The sequence below is a fragment of the Choloepus didactylus genome, chromosome 5, assembly GCF_015220235.1.
Source record: "Choloepus didactylus isolate mChoDid1 chromosome 5, mChoDid1.pri, whole genome shotgun sequence".
NCBI lineage: Eukaryota > Metazoa > Chordata > Mammalia > Pilosa > Megalonychidae > Choloepus > Choloepus didactylus.
The window spans coordinates 147,351,320-147,371,689 of record NC_051311.1 but is presented as its reverse complement, the minus strand read 5'-3'; the positions used below and the strand labels follow the sequence as shown (position 1 = coordinate 147,371,689).

Genomic DNA, 20,370 nt, shown 5'->3' with positions numbered 1-20,370 from the left:
AGTTACTTCCAACATGGGAGGCTGGAGGGTCAGGGGAATCTCAGAGAAGTTGCCCCACAAGATGGCATTTGAAATCTAGGTAGGAATTTTGGAAGCAGGCCCAAGATTAGAGGAAAGGACCTTCGAGGCAGAGGGAACAGTATGATAAAGGCAGGAGGTGGGAGGTGTGGGAATGTGGCATGTTCAGGAAAAGACGAAGCCTTTTGATGGACCTTGGAGGAGTTGGCAGATATTTGTCGTGAGTGCTGTCACTCTGCTCTCTAGATCACAGCACATGGGGATAGCTGATTCCAGCTTGAGCCTGGGAAGTTGCTTTCCTTAAACAACGTGACCAGTAGCCACTGCAAATGGACGATCTTAAGGGCAAACCTGTTTGCTGTGTCTGATCTGCAGGGTTATTGCGGGTGTGGCTGGTGGGACAGGAGACAGCAGTGGTGCTTGGAGGTTAGCGGGAGCCAGGCTGGGAAAGGTTTGTGTGCTATAAGGTCCTGAGTCATCATCTATAGTTCTAAAGTCGGGAGTAAGCTGTTCAGATTCAATTATCACCAGTAAAAGTGTTCTATTTCTTTTACCATTCACCGTCTCAGGGGTTGCAGAGTAGAAGCTACAGTTAATTGAAATTTTACTGCCCTGTGTGAATTGGAAGGAATTACTCAAAAGAATTTGTCTCGGGCTGTTTTTCTGGAATAATTTCGTTAATGCAGGTTGATTACAATTCAATGTGGGACTGAAGGAAAGAATTTTCTCTGCTACTTTCCACTATGATTCTGGCCAAGACTATTCAGAAATTCTTTTTTCCTGAGAAACTGAGGAGGCAAATCATCTCATCATTTCCTAAAAGTATGTGCCATGGCCCAATAAGATGTGCCATGAAAAAAAAAAGTTTTCTATACAGATACATTTGGGAAATATTGTGGATCCCCAGTGTACATATAGTATGCTAAAGGCCCTGAGAAGTCCTGCAGTAAAGGGATTTTTTTTTTTTTTTTTTTAAGTATCGTGGTAATTTTAAAAAAATGGGCTGAGTCAGCCAGTGGATTGAGTTTAGGCTGGGACTCCTATGTGGATGTGAGACTTTGAGCAAGTCTAAATCTCAGTTGCTTTGTCTGCAAAATGGTCTAGTAATGGTACCTACGTCCTAAGATTATTATGAAACAAGTAGCACATAAACTACCACACATAATTTTAGTTATTATTAGCTATAATTCCCTCCAGTGTTTTCCAAGCTATTTGACTTTTTTTTTTTTTTTTTTACATAGCATTTATTAACATCTGAAAGAACTAAGGTGTGGGAAGTATTGAACTAAGAAGAATTCCTGAAATCCATGCATGATTTCTGGTATTAGTCCTAGAGAGGAGAGGCAGCTCCAAGGCACTGAGGGTTGCATCAGAAATGTGGACCAGGAGGTATATGAGCTCTAGAACAAGGGAATAAAAAGTCATTCCAGCTTACCAGAAAGGTTAGGTTGTGTAACTTCGTTTGTGCTTTGTGTGCCAGCCATGTCTCAAGGGAATGACAAGATAAATACTCAAGGTGTTGAACAGATATGGTAAGGTTGACGTATTGTTTAGGAGCTGTTCCATTACAAGTGACAGAAACTTAACTCAAACTCACTTTGCATAAAAGGGGAATTTATTGGATCATATATCAAGGTTCATGTTGTTTCATATTTCTAGGGTAGCTCAGAGGACTGAAGGAAAGGCAACAGGACCTGGAAACAATATTTTTCTGACTCCTGCTCTCTTTTTCTGGTTCTCAGCCCTGCTAGTCTTTGCTTTTTCGGTGTTCACCTCTTTCTTTCCTATTGCTGACAGCCCTTTCCCAGGTGGAGGGAACTTGGCTTCAGCTTAGCAACCCCTGGCAGAGGGATAGCTTTCCTTCCAGCCCTCAAAGATCAATCCCCAGAAATTGATTTGCTTGGATGACGTGCGTGCCCCTGGACCAATCACTGTTGCCAGGGAGATGGCCACTGTCGTTGGCCAGGGCTGGGCACATGCCCACCCTTCAATAGTAGCCACTGGACAGGGCCTGCTAGGTGAACAAGAGTGACAGAAAGCTTGCTGGACAGACAAGAATCAGAGAAAATATTGTTCACGATAGCTGTGCGTGAAGGAAAATTTTTAGAATGAAAAGTAGTAAAAGTTGTCCTCAAGTGGCATAAGGTAGCTCATGTTTTATGTGGATTTCCTTTTCCTGTTGGTTTTTAGCAACTTAAAAACAATTTTGTATTTCTTCAACTCAGTCTGGCTATCTCATTTACTTCTTTTGTAGTTAAAGTTTTATATTTATGGCTATATATGCCTGCTCTGCAAAATTGGTCTACTTAATGAGTTCCTTTAAAATTGAGATTAGAATCAGTCACCCTAGTGCTGTGATTCGCAACTGGGGGTGATTTTGTGCCCCAGTGGACGTTAGGCAAAGTCTGGAGACATTTTGGGGTGGTGCTACTAGCATCTGGTGGGTGAAGACCAGTGATGTTGCCAAACATCCTACAGTGCTTGGGACGGTCCCCCACAACAAAGGGGTGTCTAGTTCAAAATGCCAATAGTATTGAGAAACTCTGCTTAATGGTTGTATCAGAACAGAAATTCCAGTGACCCAATTTATTACTCTAAATTTTATGGACTAAAAATAAATGCATTTTCTACTTTGTATTTAGGTGAAGAGCTTTTGCTTTTTACTTTTTTTTTCTTGATAGTAACAACATATGAGAGTATTATTTTGCTTACATTCTCACCACTCAATTATTCTTTCTTGCCAGGACCATAGGCAAAATGGTATGTTTTTACTGATTTATCTTGCAGTTCTCTTATTATTACAGTTGACCTTTTTTGAGGATTGATTGTATATTTCCTCCTCTGTGGATTGCTTGCATATAGCATTTGCCCTTTTTCTTTTCTTTGAGGATGTATACTTTTTTTCCCTGTGAATTTATGAGATCTTTATTAAGGATATTTTTGCTAGATTGGGTCACGTTTGTTGCAAATATTTTCTCAGATACTTGTATTTGTCTTTAAATTTTCGTGGTGCTTTTTGGAATGCAGAAGTGTTTTAGGTTTCTTTGTATCAAATCATCAGCCTTTTCCGTATGGGTTCTGTCTTTGGTATCATCTAGAAAGGCCTTTATCACCCCCAAGAGTGTATAAGTATTTGGGGAAAGTTATTTAGACTCACGAGCATTTAGTATTTAGTATCTTCTTTCATTTTCTGCATATAGTAATAATTGTCACTCAGAGCTGAGCAAACATTGAGTGAGGAGGTGTGTTTCTAGTGCCCAGATCAGGGCCTGCTCTCGGCTCCTGCCCCTCAGTCCCCTTCTGGCAACGGTCCTACAGCCTCCGTGATGACAATTCACGAGACTGTGGAAGCAAAGCCTTTTCTTTGCAGGTTTCCGTCATATTGCAAGATAGTAGTCTCTAGCAGCACATTTTACCACCTGGCAAGTAAGTGGGCCAAGTTATTGCTAAGATTATCATAAGTGACTTTTGTCAATAGCATATACATAGATGGAATGGTTCTTTTCTTTGCTTGTTGATCTGGTTTGCTAATGCTGCCGGGATGCAAACTACCAGAGATGGATTGGCTTTTATAAAGGGGGTTTACTTGGTTACACAGTTATAGTCTTAAGGCCATAGAGTGTCCAAGGTAAGACATCTACCATAGGGTACCTTCAGACAAGGATGGCCATTGGCGTCTGGGGAACCTTTGTTAGCTTGGAAGGCACGTGGCTGGCATCCGCTTGCTCCCAGATTGTTTCAAAATGGCGTTCTCCAAAATATTGCCCTTGGGACATTTTGTCCTCTCTTAGCTGCAGCTCCTTTTCAAAATGTCACTCTCAGTTGCTCTGCTGAGCTCCTTCTGACTGAGCTTTTATAAGACTTCAGTAAACTAATCAAGGCTTATGCTGAATGGGTGGAGCCATGCCTCTGTGGAAATTATCTGATCAGAGTTATCACCTACAGCTGGGTAGGTCACATCTCCATGGAAACAACCTTAATCCAAAGGTTCCAGCCTAATCAACACTAATACGTCTGCCCCCACAAGATTGCATTAAAGAAAATGGCTTTTTCTGGGGGACATAACATATACAAACTTGCACACTTGTGTTCTTCTGAATGCTTGCTTTTGTGCAGCGTTCCCCACTTCTGAAGCCTTAAAGCTTCCTCCTTAGCACTCTGCGGTCCACAGAATGGGCCGTAGGTCGCTGGCAGAGATGGAGAATCTGAAATGGCCCCTACCATGTATTGTTCCATCCTGACCGTCTCCTCTGGAGGGGCGGGATGGGTCCACTTCTCCTTCCCCGTGTTCTTCCCTGACAGTCATTGCTCATCTGTGTCACTCCTGACAAGGACTTTCTGTCCCTCCATGGCATGTGCTTGGGAAAGGAAACAAGGCCTGGATAATCACAACATCCCAAATAATGTCGAGGGGACAGCCTCTGTCCCTTCCCGTATTCTTGAACCTAGACCATAGGGCGCTGAGATGCTGTCAGTCTGTTTGGAATAAAAGGATGCAGCACAAAGAAGAGAAAAACAAAACTTGTCATCCAAGGCTGTTTTCAAAGGGCCTTCCTAAGGTACCGTGAGCCATGCAAGGCAATGTCCTCAAGAATGAAAACTCATGGAGCCCAAGAAAGATTGAGCAGCACCAAGAGAATGGCTGAAAGTGTGTTTTCAGGGGACTGCCCTTTCCAGAGGCCCTGTCCCTTTCTACCTCGCCAGAAAACAAACAGAAAATGCCGACTTCTTTTTCTAGCAGGGGTCACTCAGCACTTAAATTATGGGAATAGCGTCTCTTTCCCCCCATCCTTATAATTATTATAAAATCATCCTCCATTCCCAGTAGATAATGGCTGCCAGTGGGGCAGAGGACAGCTTTCATGGGGAGGAAGGAAGGGCAGAGGAGTTGAAGCAAATCGTTTCTCCAGCTGTTCTGTGTTTTTCGCACATCCATCTGCCTTTCGGCCTCCCTGGTCCATCTGTCAGGCTCTTTCAGTGCAACTCAGTAGGGACACAGTTCACCAGAGGTAGAGTGTTAGCTTTCCCATCACACAGCTTCTTACAGGAGCAGCCTTATAGCCTTGCTATTATTTCGATTTTGTTTTTGGTATATATATTTTTTGTCCCAGTAGTTTGCTTGTGCAAAACAAAGACTAGAAATAAGATAAAGGAGTTTCAAGCCACTGCAGGGGCCAAAATCCAAAATTCTATGGGAAATTCAGAGAGAAAAAGATGGGTCAGGATTTGGGAATTGTCTGAAGCTGTCAGGAAAAACATGTAGGGTTGTAACAAATCTGTAAAAGCCCACACCAAAGTGAGCTGTAATTATTCAAACAGACACACGGGCAGGTAGGACTTTAGGTAAGAAGCAATGCATGCAGATAGGCAGACTTCTAGATGGGAATCAAGAACTGTTTCTCTTTGTTGTCTTGGAAACATGTCCCAAAGCTAAAGATAATTCAGAATGATTAAAAAAAAAAAAAATTCAACTTGCTCAAGGGTTATGGAGTCACATGTAATTTACATGCCGACTTTTAGAAACTAACTCCCAAGTAAGAAGTGACCCTTCTATCTCATTTAATTCACTTGGCTATAAAAGTCATTTAACATGTATATTAAAATTATAGAATCTTACTCTTGAAATGGAATAAAGTAAAGCCATCCAGCAAGCAGGAACATTTTAGAATTATCCCACCCATTCCCCCGTCACCTCCAGGGATTTGATAGTTACCTTAAAAGGCATAATGGTTGGAAGTCGAGTCCAATACATAGACTTCCCTTTGGTTTCTTCCTTGGTGATTTTTTAAACTTTAAGTTGCATGAAAATTATTATACCAGTCTGTCTACACAAATCCACACAGCCTGTCTTTACTAGGCAATTAAAGGTATTTAGTTGTGTAATTCTGCAGACTAGAGTTGGTTTTACTGCTGTCAGCTCGAGGAACATGATGGTCTGGGAGGGGACTTGTCCATTCAACAGCCATGCATTTAATGCCCACCCCAGCTCCGTATGGAGTGGGACAATGACAAGAGAGCCAAGTGCCCTGAGTGCTTTGCTGGAGGAAGCAAAGCATACAGGGAGATGGAAACTGCGGGCCAAAGATTTTAAGATGTATTTCAGTTATGTTTGACCAAGAATTGGCCTCTGTGTTGATAGTTCTTGGAGAGCTGGATGAGACCGTTTATTTGCTTGGTGTCAAGTTTAGGGTTGGGTTGCCATGGTTATTATTAATCCACCCAGAGGACTTGTGAGCTCATAAGATCACAATCAGAATGATTTTGCCCTTCAGGGGACATTGGCAATGTCTGTTGATATGTTTGATTATCAAGACTTGGTGGTGGTGGGGGGCTCTTGGCATCTTGTGGTTAGAGCCTAGGGATGCTGCTAAATATCCTAAAACACACAGATCAGACCCCACAACAACCAGTAATCTGTCTCTACATGCCAATTGTGCTGAGGGTGCGAAAGCCTGAGCTAGAACCTTCCTCCCCTGAATTTCTTCAGAAAGGAGGGCTAACTCTTCCCTTCTGGAAATGCAAATTCAAGTAGATGAAATGTGGACTTCTACGGATTAAAAACACAGACTGGGTTATCTGTTCTAAAATTGTACATCTCACTTTGCCCTGGGGAGTTTCTCTTCTCTTCCTGTCCCTTAGTGTTTGTTAATGTGGGGAAAACTGATGAGGTCTAATTGGGCTTGGGTATGTAACTCCCCACGGGAAGCCCCCTAACCTCTTTATTCTCACAATAGTGCCTTGTGAGCTGCTCCTATTCTCTGCAGGAAACTCCTGGGAGAGCTGCATTATTGTATGCTCACCTGTTCAACAGGTTTTCTTTGAACATTCTCTGAGAAATAAATACCAGTTAAAGGGGAAGAAAGCAAGCTTGGTGTTTGGTTCCTGGGAGGACAGATGGCCTCTCTCTGTGTAACTCTAGACTATTTTATGTAGAATTAGGAGGAAGGTGCTCAAAATGCACTTTTATTTTTATAATCTACTCTCTTGACACCAAGGTTGTGTGTTCTTCGTTTTGAATAGTTAGTCACCTTCCAGGCCCCAAACTTCAAAGACAAGGGTAACTTTTCAAGAAAATGAATAGCCTGTTTATTGGATGCCTGCTCTTTACATATTTAATTTTTAAAACGATTACAGGCAAGTTGATTCATTGAAGGCTATGATGCTACCATCTACCTACTGTTAGATAGTGGGTTCGCTGGGGCCGTGCTTAGGTATTAATGTGTTTGTAAAAAAGAAATTTCAGGGTGGCTTGAAGTTTGGATCTTTAAAAAAGTGCTAACCACACTTTGGGAAGCCAGCTCTTTTAAAATGTTCTTGTCATAACAGAATCCAAAGAGCACCTGCATTATGTGCTTCCACTTTCCACACACTTGCAACTCAGGATGCTGGGGTGTTTCTTCATGGAATGAGCACACACCGTGACTCCTTGTAGTTTCCTTTGTCCTTCCCCTTTATGTAGTGAACATATTATGTGCAGGCCAGGTCTTCAAAGTTTAAAATGTGTTCTTTCATAATTGTACTGAATTATACACTTCAAAAATGGTTAAAATGGCAAAAATTATATGTATATTATCGTGTACATATAATATAATTGTGTTCTTTCATGTGCCTCAGAAATGATGAAAAAGCCCCTAGGAGAAAATAACTAATTTCACAAAATCTCAAGATCTCAGCCTCTCCGTGAAGCGTTCCCTGCCTGCTTGAACGGAAGATTTTCAAATTTCTTCTTCTGAATTCCTGAACCACTTTATGTGCTATCAAAGGTCAGCACATTTGCTATGAGGGAGCTACTGAATTTCTCTTTCATACTATATGTATATAGTATGCATATTATTTGCCCTTTTTTTTCAAAATATGCAATTTTGAAGTTTGGGTCTTTAAAAAGTGTTAACCACACTTTGGGAAGCCAGCTCTTTTAAAATGTTCTTGTCATAACAAAATCCAAAGAGCACCTGCCTTATGTGCTTCCACTTTCCCCACATTTGCAACTCTGGATGTCTTGAACTTGCTTATATCAAGCAATAGAATTGCCACAGAATCTAGTTGATGTTTGGTAGATTTATGCCAATTGTTGCATTGTTTTGGGTTCCATAGCTGGGTTTATGGACACCTGTGAATGCTAAAGCAGATGCGTGTCATGCCAGGATTTCTAGTTGTGAGCTTATAAACTGCTCCTATATATTTCATTTTAGATTAGCTCCAGTCCCATCCTTCTGGGATTAGTTGGTCTAATTGCACCCATTTTGAAGGAGGGCAAATTATTTGTGAAGATTGCAGGGTGGGAAGTAACTTTTGGCCTTTTGGAGGATTTGTGTGCATGGATGTGGTAATTGCCCCTGACAGGAGAACTAATGAAGCTCATTTTCAGAGAGTTTGGGAAGACTTTTTTTCCCCTGAAAGAGCTACTTCCCCTATTTGAAAGGTAAACTCTTTAGAAGTTTCCCTGTTAACTTTTAAATTATTTCTGTAATAAAAGTACAAAGCAGGAGAACCTACTTACTCAGCCAACAGGGAGATTAAGTATAAAGAAGTCAAGTGTTTCCTGACAGTCACACAGTCTGTTTTCATACTAAAACCAGTTTTCTTGACTCTCATTTTATAATTGAATTTGGATCCTGAATTCATGTGCTATGATCCTGATGCAGTACATTGTTCTTAGAATCCTCAAGTGAATAAAAAGTGTGTGGAGACTTATAAAAAAAGCCCCCAGTGCAGATTGTTTGCTTGTATTTGCACATGTGAGACACCGTAATTATTCAACAAGTCCTTATTGTTGGCTATTTAATTGTTTTCAACTTCTGGGAATTATAAACAAAACAGCAATGGGCACCATTATGGTTTGGTTGAGTTAGTAATTATTCCTTGAGGATAATGTCCTAGCAAAGTAGAATTACTTTTAAGGCTTTTGATAGAGTTTGCCAAAATTCCCAATTTGTACACAGGCATGTGAACTTCCTTCTTTAGAAGTCGCAAACCAGTAGGTGTAGTAGGAGTGTGTAGGGGTTTGCAAGGGGGTGGGTGAACTTACCAAGTCATGACCCAGCAGTTCTGGAACTCATCCTCTGATTCTCTTGACTTGACAGCTTCAGCCCCTTTCCTGATCCAGAACATACCAGGCACACCCCTGCCTCAGGGCCTTGGCACTTGCTGCCCCCTTGATCTGGAAGGCTGTCTCCAGACATCCACGTGGCTGCCTTCCTCACCTCTCACAAGTGTTTACAAAGGCCTCAGTGAAGCGTTCCCTGATCTCCCTAGTTAAAATTGCACCCCGATCTTACCACACATGTCTGTGCACACGCTTCAGATTCTCTTTCTCTGCTTTCCTTATCCTCATGGCCCTTACTGCTGTCTAGCTTCTAGATTCGTTGCTGTATCCCCAGCACCAAGAACAGGGTGGGGCACTGACTGGGGGCTCAATAAATATTTGTTGTATGAGTGTCTAAACCACTGCTTTGTGGATTTGCTCTTGCTGGTTAGCACTGATTAGCTACACAGCAGGCTTCCTTAATAATCATCCATGGTCAAAGGAGCAGCAGTTTTGTTTTGGTTCATTTCCTTTACTTGTCAGTTCTGCTGCAGATGTATACACACACACACACATACACACACACACACACACACACACTTCTGTTGGTGGTGGTGTGGCTTTGCTATCTCCATTGTCTTTTTAATATCTAACTGCCACCGAGATCTGGGATCTCAGCTGAAAGGGTCTACGCATTGGATAAAGAACTAAATGGCTGTGTTTGATTAAATTTTCCTACAGAGATCAATTTTTTAAAAAGACCGAGAACCCAATAGAGAAATGGCAAAGCATAGTTCACAGAGATGTGATCATGTAACTTACCTCTTTATGTCAGTAGTAAGGAGTAATGTGAGGAATATCAGTTAAAAGTATATTGAAATATATTTTTTCATCCTGCTAGCCTTGCAAAAATCCAGTCTGTTGGTTACGTTGCGTGTAAAGAGTTGAAAACTTATATGCACACAAAACCCTGCACATGAATGTTTATAGCAGCTTTATTCATTATTGCCAAAAATTAGAAACAATCAAGATGCCTTTCCATGCGTGAATGGCTAAACTATGATGCATCCATACAATGGAATGTTATTCAATGATATAAAGAGGTGAGCTGTCAAGCCATGAAAAATCATGGAGGAATCTCGAATGCATATCGCTTAGTGAAAGAAGCCAAGCTGGATATATATACTGTATGTATGATTCCAACTTTATGACACTGTGGAAAAGGCAAAACTATGGAGAGGGTAAAAAGATCAGTGGTTGCCAGGGTTGAGGTGGGGGTGGGGGAAGGGGTGGAGCGAAGGGCATTTTTAGGGCAGTGAACTACTCTGCGTGATACCATAATATTTGGTACTTGACTTCTCTCAATTGTCAAAACCCATAAGCCTATAGACAGGGTGAACCCTAATGTAAACTATGGATTTTAGTTACCAGTAATGTATCAGTGTTGGTTCACCAATTGTAACAAGTGTAGCACATTAATGCAAGATGTTAGTAGGAGAAACTGTTTGTGTACGTGTGGAGGGGAAATACGGGAACTCTCTGTATTTTCTGTGCAATTTTTCTGCAACCTAAAACTGCTTTCAAAATCAACTTTGTTGTTTTTCAAAAATTTAATCCTAAACAAAATGGGCTAGTTTGGGGAGAGGCAGTAGAGGATCAGCTTTATTATTAGTAGTAGTAGTATTTTTTGAGTAAACAACATATGCATTGAAATGAGAATTCAAGGTCTGTTCTGAATGCCTTACGATCCACATCTGCAAATTTTTTTCCCCTTGGAAGGTGCATTGTGTAAACTGGCCTTGGGGAAGGAGTGTGTGTGTCTGTCTGTGAGCTTCTGGGGCATTTCTTCTTCCTCATGATATCCTGGTTGCTATAGTGCAGAGATCTATTTGTGACACAGAAAACACTTTAAAGAAACACTGCTTCCTGACTCTGACTTCCTGGGCAATCTGTCCTTCCGGAGACAGTTGAGCACAAGGGGTTTACATGCATCCTTGGTTTGGAGAGTAAACCCGGCCCGTTCAGACTTGGGGGACCATTTGGGGCAGAACCTGGTGGTAAGGGACAGCTTTCCCCCGAGGACTTGCCCGAGCTGTCCTGACTTAGGGCGGTGTCTGCTCACAGCTTTCATTCCAGGGCTTTGGCACTCTTCCCTCCTCTTGCTTCGTAACTCAAGAGCACGACTGTTGGTTGTGCACTTGGTGCCCTGATGTCTTCAGCACCAGGGCACTGACTGGGAGCCGTTTTTCAAACCTCAACCACTAGTGAAAACAGGAAGTGATGAAGCAGAATTCGTCCTGCATCTGCACTGACCGACTTTTCTTTCTCTTTTTGTCGTTCCACGTTAGGTATACACACGTGCGCTTGTCCACGCCTTAGGATACCCAGTTCCACCGGCTTTGGACATTCTTGGGGTTTACCATGCCTCCACCCGCGGACATCGTCAAGGTGGCCATAGAATGGCCGGGTGCCTACCCCAAACTGATGGAAATTGATCAGGTTAGTGATACTGGTAGCATTTTTTTCTGTTTCCTTTCCAGACTGGAGTTTTCGTAAACTTGGATAGCTCTTTTTTCTTCCCTTACTCTCTCTGGCTGTGTTGAAAAATCTGTGAAATAATAGTTGCAGTGTAGTGTGATTTCTTGACCACATACATGGGGATGGATGGGATTTTTATACGCTTCCAGTGTCTCCCTGGATTGTGTCAAAACAGGGTTTGTCTCCAAAGCTATGAAGGAGGCGGGAGGGACAAGTGGGTTGAACTGTGGACAGTTGACACTATGGAGGCTGTCGCAGACCTGCTTTCAGTGATTCATGCATAGGTGCAAATCGTTTTAACATTGGCAACACAACACTTAATTTTAGAATCTTTTATCCCTGTCTTTTTACACACAGGCCGACAAGTGCATTGGTACTTTGTTATAACATTAATAGCTATATAATGAAATTAGTATGGATGGGATCCTTGGATCCTACCCAAATGTGATTTTATTATTAGCGTAAAATTCGTTGTGTATCTATATCTAGCATATTGTCTGGCATTAATAAATATTCAGTAAAAATTTATTGAATGAAAAAATGCATCAAAAGATTTTTTTAAATGGTTTTACCTATAAAGGTAAACTTGGATTCTGAGTGTCTTATGATACAACTCTTGTTGACTATTTGATTACAGGTTATCACAGGGAGGTTATTTTTGTCCTCATTTTACTATATTCATTCTAGTGCAAATGATTTAAGGAAATAAGGGTTGAGTCCTAATACACGCTATGGTTCTCATAAAGCCTGTAGTATAAGATTTTAGATGGCTTTCTACATTTTCAAAATTAAGGTACCATAGTAGCGTCACTTCTCATTGACATTCTAAATACTGTATTATGATCATGATTAATTTTTTTTCCTGGTGAGGTTTTATTAGTTGGTTGAAGATCACTGCCAAGAGTTATACAACATTGTATGAATCCAAAGGAATCATTAAAATAAATTATAAAGGTCAAATCAGAATTAGTTGTGCTTGAGCTTGAATGTAACACGGGGTAACTTTTTAAGGCTGTTTTCACAAATGGTGCCACCAGCCCAGAGCATCATTGTGATTTTAACTGTGGCATCTGAGGTAATTTTTGTGTGATTCTAGAAGCAGCCCACGCTAGTAGAGATGCACAGTAGCTCTCTATAGATTTGAGTCAGGAAACAATTGCTTATCCTTTTTCATGTTTTGTTTGAGAGAGGACAGTATTTGAGTTTACCTCCAAAATAAAAATGCCTGGACATACTTAGTGCAGACTGAATGTAGTTAGGATTAGGTTTGGCCACAACCTAAGAGAATAGCAGCTTCAACAAGACAGTGTTTGCCTCTCACAGGCACACAGCAGCCCTGGGCTGGCCTCGTGCTCCACACTGTGCCTGGATGGTTTAAGGAAATAAGGGTTGAGTCCTTATGTATACTGTGGTTCTCATAAAGCCTATAGCATAGGAACCACTGTCTAGTTCCAAAACATTTGCATCACCCCAAAGAGAAACCCTGTACCCAATAGGCAGTTATTTTCTAGTCTCTGCTACCTCAGCCCTTGGCAACCACTAGTTTGCTTTCGGTCTCTATAGATTTGTTTATTCTAGACATTTTATACAAACGGAGTCATACAATTTGTGGTCTTTTGTGACAGGTTTCTTTCACTTAGCACAATGTTTCCAAGTTTTATCCATACTGTTCTATGTGTCAGTACTTCATTTCTCTTTATGGCTGCAGAATATTCCATTATATGGATGTGCCACAATTTGTTTATCCATTGATTAGATGATGGACATTTGGGTTGTTTCCACCTTTTGACTGCTGTGAATAGAGCAGCTAAGAATATTCATGTACAAGTTTTTGTTTGAAAACCTGTTTTCAGTGTTTTGGGGTATATACCCTAGTAGGGGAATTACTGAGTCATATGGTGATTCTTATATTTGACTTATTGAGTAACTGCTAAACTTTATAAACTTTTTATTTTGGAATAATTTTAGATCTATAGAAAAGCTGCAAAACTGCACACGGAGTTCCCATATACTCTTCACCCAGTTTCCCCTAATGTTAACATAACATAACCATGGTACGCATGTCAAAACTAAGAAGTTAGCATGCTATTAATAATACTATTGCTAACTAACTAAGCTACAAACTTTATTTGGATTTCAAGAGGTTTTCCATTAATGTCCAGGACCTCACATTGTATATAGTTGTCAAGTTTTCTTAGTCTCCTCCAATCTGTGACACTTTCTCAGTTGCTTCTTGTTTTACATGGCCTTGATGGTTTTGAAGGGTAACTTTGTATTTTCATATAAGGTCAAGCCCAGAGAAATTGCAAGAATAGTACAAAGAAATCCTTTTATCCAGGTTCACTAACTATTAATATTTTTCTTCCTTTGCTTTATTATTTGCTTTCTCCATTTTCTTTATAATATAGTGTTTCTGAACTGTATGAACGTGACTTGGGGACCTCATCCCCCTTTAATACTAAATACTCAGTGTGTATTTCCTAAGAACAAAATAATTCTCTTACATAATTGCAGTACAGTTATGAGAATCAAGAAATTTAACATTGATTCAATACTGTCATCTAACTCAAAGTCTATATCATTATTCAAATTTCATCAGTTGTCCCAATATGGGCCTTCAAAGCTATTTTCCCCACAGTCTAATCATGCATAATATTCATTGTCATTTCTCTTTACTCTCTTTAATCTGGTACGTTCTTCCATCCCTTGTTGCTTTCGTAACATTGACATTTTTGAAGAGTATAAGACAGCTATGTTGTGGAATGCTCTTCAGTTTGTGTTTGAGGTTTACTGTGATTAGATTCAGGTTCTGCATTTTTGGCAGCGATACCATAGAGATGATATCGTGTCCTTCTGGGTGCATCACATCAGGAGGCACACGATGTGGCTTTGTCCCATTATTGGGTGATTATTTCAGTTTTACTGAAGAGCATATTAATGTTCAGAGAAGTCAAGTGATTTACTACTCAGTAGTAGAACCAGGACACAAATCCAGACCTCTCCTACTCCAAAATATGAAGTTTTAAACGTTTGGCTGAATTGCAGGCCTCCTGATGCGGAGACTTAGGCAGAGAATTGGAAATCCATGCTCTCATTGCTCTGAAGCTGCTGAAGTTGGAATGAGACTCGTGGCAGTGTTGTAGCTTGGCGGTGTTACTTGATCTAGTCAGAAGTTGGCATGAGAATTGGAAATGTATTTGACTAAGCAATGAAGTGTTGAGCAATGATTACGACTTGGGTTTTCTCCTAATCATCTACCTTCAGTGAGTGTCACTTAGCCTGCCTGTCTCCCATTGCGCATCTTTTTAACCTGGATTGCTAAACTCCCACTGAACAGGATTTTCAGAAGTTGGGTTAGCCTGGCTGCTGCTCAGGGATCTCCAAGGAACCTCAAGAATCCTTCCACTCATCACATTGTGTTGCCTTGTCTGTTGACTTAGACCCAGGGAGCTTGTGAAAACCACACATTCCCAGACTCCCATGCACAGATTTTTATTCTGTGGGTCAGAGACATGGCCCTTAATCTATATTTTAATCAGCACCAGGTGAAGGCACTGCAGGGGAGCCTATAGTTTAGAGAATACTCATTAGACTGTGAATTCCTTTGTTTTGGGTTCTGTTTCTCCACTGCCCGGTGAACAGTACTGAGTTAATATACAATAGCCCCATGGAAGAGGCTTCCTGAGTGCGATCATCTGGGCTTCCATTCTGTTCAGCCATCCTTGGACGGTGCCCGCTGTGTTCAAGGAGATGCCTGCCCATGTGGGCCTTGTCTGGTTTCCTTTCTAAATTTTGAGGAGACAATTCTCTGTTTCCACTCAGCAGGAAAAGCCCCTTGGCGCTTTGTATAAATGAAATTTGCTGTATCATATGAAGCTCTCAGAAGAGTTATCAGCTAGATAGTTCCTGGCTTCTGCTCCAGCCGTCATTTGTCTGTTACTGAGTTTCAACCTCGGGGAGCCACTTGAGGCTGAGGATGGTGATTGTCTGTATACATGAAGCTAAATGACTCTGGCATCTACTGTTCTTGTTAACTTGCTATTTAGTGAGCAGTGTGTATTAGTCAGGCTTCTCCAGAGAAACTGAACTGACAGGACATATGTGTGTGTGTGTGTGTGTGTGTGTGTGTGTATACACATACATGTGTTCTAAGAGACTGCGGGGATAGGTAAGTCCACATTCCATAGGGCATACTGCAAGTTGGAAACTCGATGAAAGTGAAATTGAACTCCCCAGGAGAAGCCTTGGGTTGGAAACTCCAATGAAGGTTACGTTGAATTCCCATACATGCAATCAACTGACTAATGATTTAAATCCATCTATGAAGTACTGTCACAGTAATAATCAGGCCGGCGCTTGCTTGATCAAGCAACTGGACACCATAACTCAGCCAAGTTGACACGTGAAAATTAACCATCACACCATGTATTTCTTAGGCAAGAGCCTAGAACTGCGAACCTTTTGACAAAAGACATTTGCTGCGAGGCAGTGTGGCATAATAGATGCAGTACATATCTGGGGGACATTTAAACTTGGATATGAATCCTAAAGCTTCCCCCCTGCACTCTGCATCCCTCACCCCCCAACTTCCCGTGAGAGGCCCATTTAGCCTCTTAAGTCAGGATAATAAATTGCTCCCTGTATGGTTGTCCTGAGGATTAAAGAAAATGTGTGAAAAGAACAGAGCATATTGCTTGGCTCAGAGTAATTACTCAATAAGGTAGCGAATATTGCTATAGTGATTCTGAGCAGGGTTTTCATTTAGATTAGAGAATTAGATACTCTGGTTTTTCTTTTACCTGCCCTTCCATCTTTAACAGTTTCTCCCCTTTCTCCTTCTTCCTATGCCTAACTCTTTAAATGGTCAGGAAAGGGACAGAATCAGAGTGTGAGTGTGGGAGGCATCACCTGGTAATAAAGCAACATGTTAACTGGACATGTAGCAAACTCATGCTATGGAAAATTCACTGGCTCTTTAGTACTCCTCCATGATGTTTTCTTCCATATCTTAGCAAATCATCAACATTTCTGGGAGCAGCTCTTCTGCACCCTGCACACACTCTTTGTACCTCCAGGATCTCATGCCCCTGACCTGCTTCCGCTCCCCCGACCCTAGGTCTTGCTTTCTACAGAGTCCACAAAGCCACCACTCCTCTGTATGCCTCATAATCTGTCTGCTTTTGTATTTGCAGCTTCCACAGACCTGTCAATGCCTTTATTTGCTGCCTTCCTGTCTTCCTTTTCCACTGTCCAGCAGAAAAGAGGTGGTCCCACTTTCTTTCCAAGGCTATCTCAACCTATTCCAATCTCCAGTCTCTTCTGCTCCACCTGTTTTTTTTTTTTCCTTGACTTTCTCTGCTTTTTTTTGAACGTAGTAACATATATACAACATAGCATTTCCCATTTTAACCACCTTCAAGCATACAATTCGGTGGCATTAATTACATTCACAATATTTTGCTACCGTCATCACCATCCATTACCAAAATTTTTCCGTCACCCCAAAAAAAGGAACTCTGCACCAGTTAACCATTGACTCCATATTGCCCTGACCCCTGATAACCTGTAGTTTATTTTCTGTCTCTATGAATTTGCTTATTCTAGTTATCTCATATAAGTGAAATCATAACAACATCTGTCTTTCTGTGTCTGGCTTATTTCACTCAACATGATGTCTTCAAGGTTCTTTCCACTTGTTTGGTTTTTTTAAATTCAGTTTTATTGAAATATATTCACATACCGTACAAGCATCCATTCCACCTGTTTTTTAATCCATCCTTTCCACCTTATCTCGGGCTCTATCCTATCAGTAGCCTCTTCATTTGTTCCTTTCTCTTTCTCTGCCTTCAAATGTAAGTAAGCTTTTCTCTTTCTATTGTGGAAAGCCCTCCTGTTGACCTAGTAATTCCCTTTTCCTGGTATGTAATTTATTTTCTGTCTTTCCTTTCCAAGCTTATTTAAATGTTGTCAGTATTTGCTGCCAAACCAAAGTTTCCTACTTATTGAATGAATAGCAACTTTGCTCTCTCTAGAAGTGCCCTCCTTGGTGACTCCAGTGACTTCCTGTTTGCTAAACCAAGCATGCTTTGCTCTGTGTTGGCATTCCACGCCCTTTTGGTTCCACTTGACAAAAACTGCTCTATTATCTCAGAACTCTTTCCCCTCTTCGTTCATCTTCACTGACTGAGATTCCTCCTGCTCTGATTAGTACTTGGAAGTTTCCTTCATGATTCCGTGTCTTCCTCTTCCTTTCTAAATCTGTAAATGCTTAGCCCTGTGGTCTGTGTGTTCTCTACCCACACTCTTTGCCTCAGATTCCATGTTTCCTGGTGGGCTCATGTGGCATCTCTATCTGATTAACACCAGCTCTGATCGCCAGCCTGGCGCACTTGATGCCACCAGTTCCATCTCTCTGTTCGATGGATATATTATCCCCTCATTTAAACCTTCAGTTGCTTAGAGATTATGGACAATTCATTGCTGAAACCATCAACCAAGGGGGTCTGATAGGTTTTATCAACTTTTTGAAGTTATTTCCTGTAGCAGAGGGATCATTGGATGTGTTGCTAATTACCCCGAGTGTAACAGCTCAGTCCTTTTTGTGCAAGGGACAGATCTCACTTCTACCCGAGAAAAGCTAGCATGGCTGCCTTGGCAGGTGGGCAACTCAGTCAGTTCTCCAAGTGTACATCAGACAAACCCTTGGAGAGGCAGTTGTGCAGAAGATGCAGACTAGAAAGTGTGATGAGAAGAAGTTCACGGTGTTCAAAGTTAGTTCTGCAGATGCTTCTTAAATGGTCCAGGGAAGAGCAATGCATGCACTGGGCTTCCAGGTTCCTACTACAGCAGCTTTATGTTGATCTGTTTTCATTTTTTGATGCTTTTGGGAGAGATTTTGTTTGAAGAAAGTGTACAGCAATTTAAAAACTTAGGAAACCAATGGATGATTCTTAATGTTTCCAGTGACCCTGAGACTCTGGAGTTGAATTCTTTAGCTTGACTCTCAGCCTTCTATGATTTCCCACTGTGTTACCCAAGGTCCAAGTTATCTGTGCATGAGCCATACAATTATGAACTTTCCACTTGCTTTATAGTATATGCTCCTTTAGAAGCATATCCCCTCTACTCTGCAGGCTTTTTCATCTCTTGCTGTTTCTTTCTAACAGTATACCATCTCGAATTCTTCCTGCCTCCTCTCCAGTCCTCCATTCCTCCAAATTCTGACCTTTGCTACAATACTCCTGAGAGTCTCCTTTGTACTCAAACCTTTTGATCATGTTATAATTCAGTTGTTTCCACATCCTTACTAATTTCTTATGCCATTTTCTTTGCCTGTAGCTTTTATTTTTTAGTTAATACATTCTGCAGGTAGTGTTACTTATATTTTTCCTTATACACCCCATCTCTTGAAGTAGATTATAAGCTCTTGGTGGTCAGTGTGTGCTTTACATACATTTGTAACCAGTGGTCCATCACACTGTCCTCTGTTTCTGTGTGTCTATTATAGATTTGAATTCTGAGTAGTGAAGATAAGAATAAAACTTCGATATTCTCCATTCCCCAAACAAATATTTTAATAGCACCCCTCCGTCCTGTATTTTGGGGGTTTTTATTTCCCTTAAAAAGTCACGGATGCATGTGGTAAGCATGCACAGAAGTTTTTCCTTAACTATCATATTTCTGTAGTATATTTAGGATATAATTCAGTGTGCAGAAATTTGATTCACATGAATCCTTTTCAAAGCACATTAATTGCCTAAAGGACATTCATGGATTTTGTGTTTGGCACTTGAAGTTTTGCTCATTCTGTATATAATTAATAATAATAATAATAATAATAATCATTGCAGCAACTGCCATCTAATCAGCACATTCTGTGTGCCAGGCAGTATGTTAAGAGCGCATCAAGTAATATTTCATTACCTTATTACAGCCTTGAAAAGTAGGCTTTAGAATTCCTGTTTCATAATTGTTCAGAGGTTCACTAATTTGCCTAATGTTGTGCAGCTAGGAAGGTACTGATTTGAATCTAGCCCTGCTTGACACTAAAACCCAGGCCGCTTCTCCTAAATCACGCTGCCTTCCTGTTGGGTAGTTCTGTTTTACAATCTCCGTCTTTTATGGACCTGCTCAATGGTTCCAAACCTACCAGGTTTGAGCAGACAGTCACCCTTGCTGGCTTGCCTGATCCTTTTGCTAATTATGTAGCTTCCAGGGACACATTGTGTTATCAAAACAAAGACTATTTGCCTTTCCTTGAAAATAGAGAAATGATGGTGAGTGATCTGAGTTATTATAGAAAGGGAGCATCTGAAGCAGGATGGAGCCATGAAAGGCTCATTTGGTTGGGGCTGGACCCCTGGAGATTCAGTTCAGAATGGTGGTTATGAGCCTGGACTTTGGGGTTAGAATCATAGGGATTCAATGTCTGTTTCTGCCACTTACCTGTTCTGTGACTTGATGTTTACTGCTTTGTAAAGAAGAGCTGACAATGATCATACCTTCCTCACAAGTGTTGTGGGGATTTCGTGAATGAATCTCTCAGCACTTGGCTCAATAATGGTAACCATTAGGAGCAAATTATGATTTTTCAATCTGGTGCATAGAATAGAGTGAGCGTCTTGTGTTTTAGGCAAGACTATAACCAATAATATAAACTTTCCCTGATATGCCTTAAAGTCAGCTCTTTAGGCTGAAAACCCATAATTCCTAAGACATTTAAATATTGGCTGCCTGGTACACTGGAAAGACAGTGAGCTTCCAAGAAAAGAGCTTTGAATCAGGTTGGT

General features: G+C 41.0%; 1 protein-coding gene across 4 annotated transcripts in view; it reads left to right on the top strand.

Annotated features, from left to right (window-relative positions):
• Positions 1 to 20,370, top strand: part of ELMO1 (engulfment and cell motility 1) — a 548,078-nt gene that overhangs the window by 82,906 nt on the left and 444,802 nt on the right. For all 4 annotated transcript variants that reach the window (XM_037837090.1, XM_037837088.1, XM_037837089.1 and 1 more), the window contains one exon: positions 11,392 to 11,542. In XM_037837090.1, coding sequence (XP_037693018.1) covers positions 11,465 to 11,542 — 78 coding nt within the window. In that variant the 5' untranslated portion in view covers positions 11,392 to 11,464. The remainder of the gene's footprint in view (positions 1 to 11,391; positions 11,543 to 20,370) is intronic.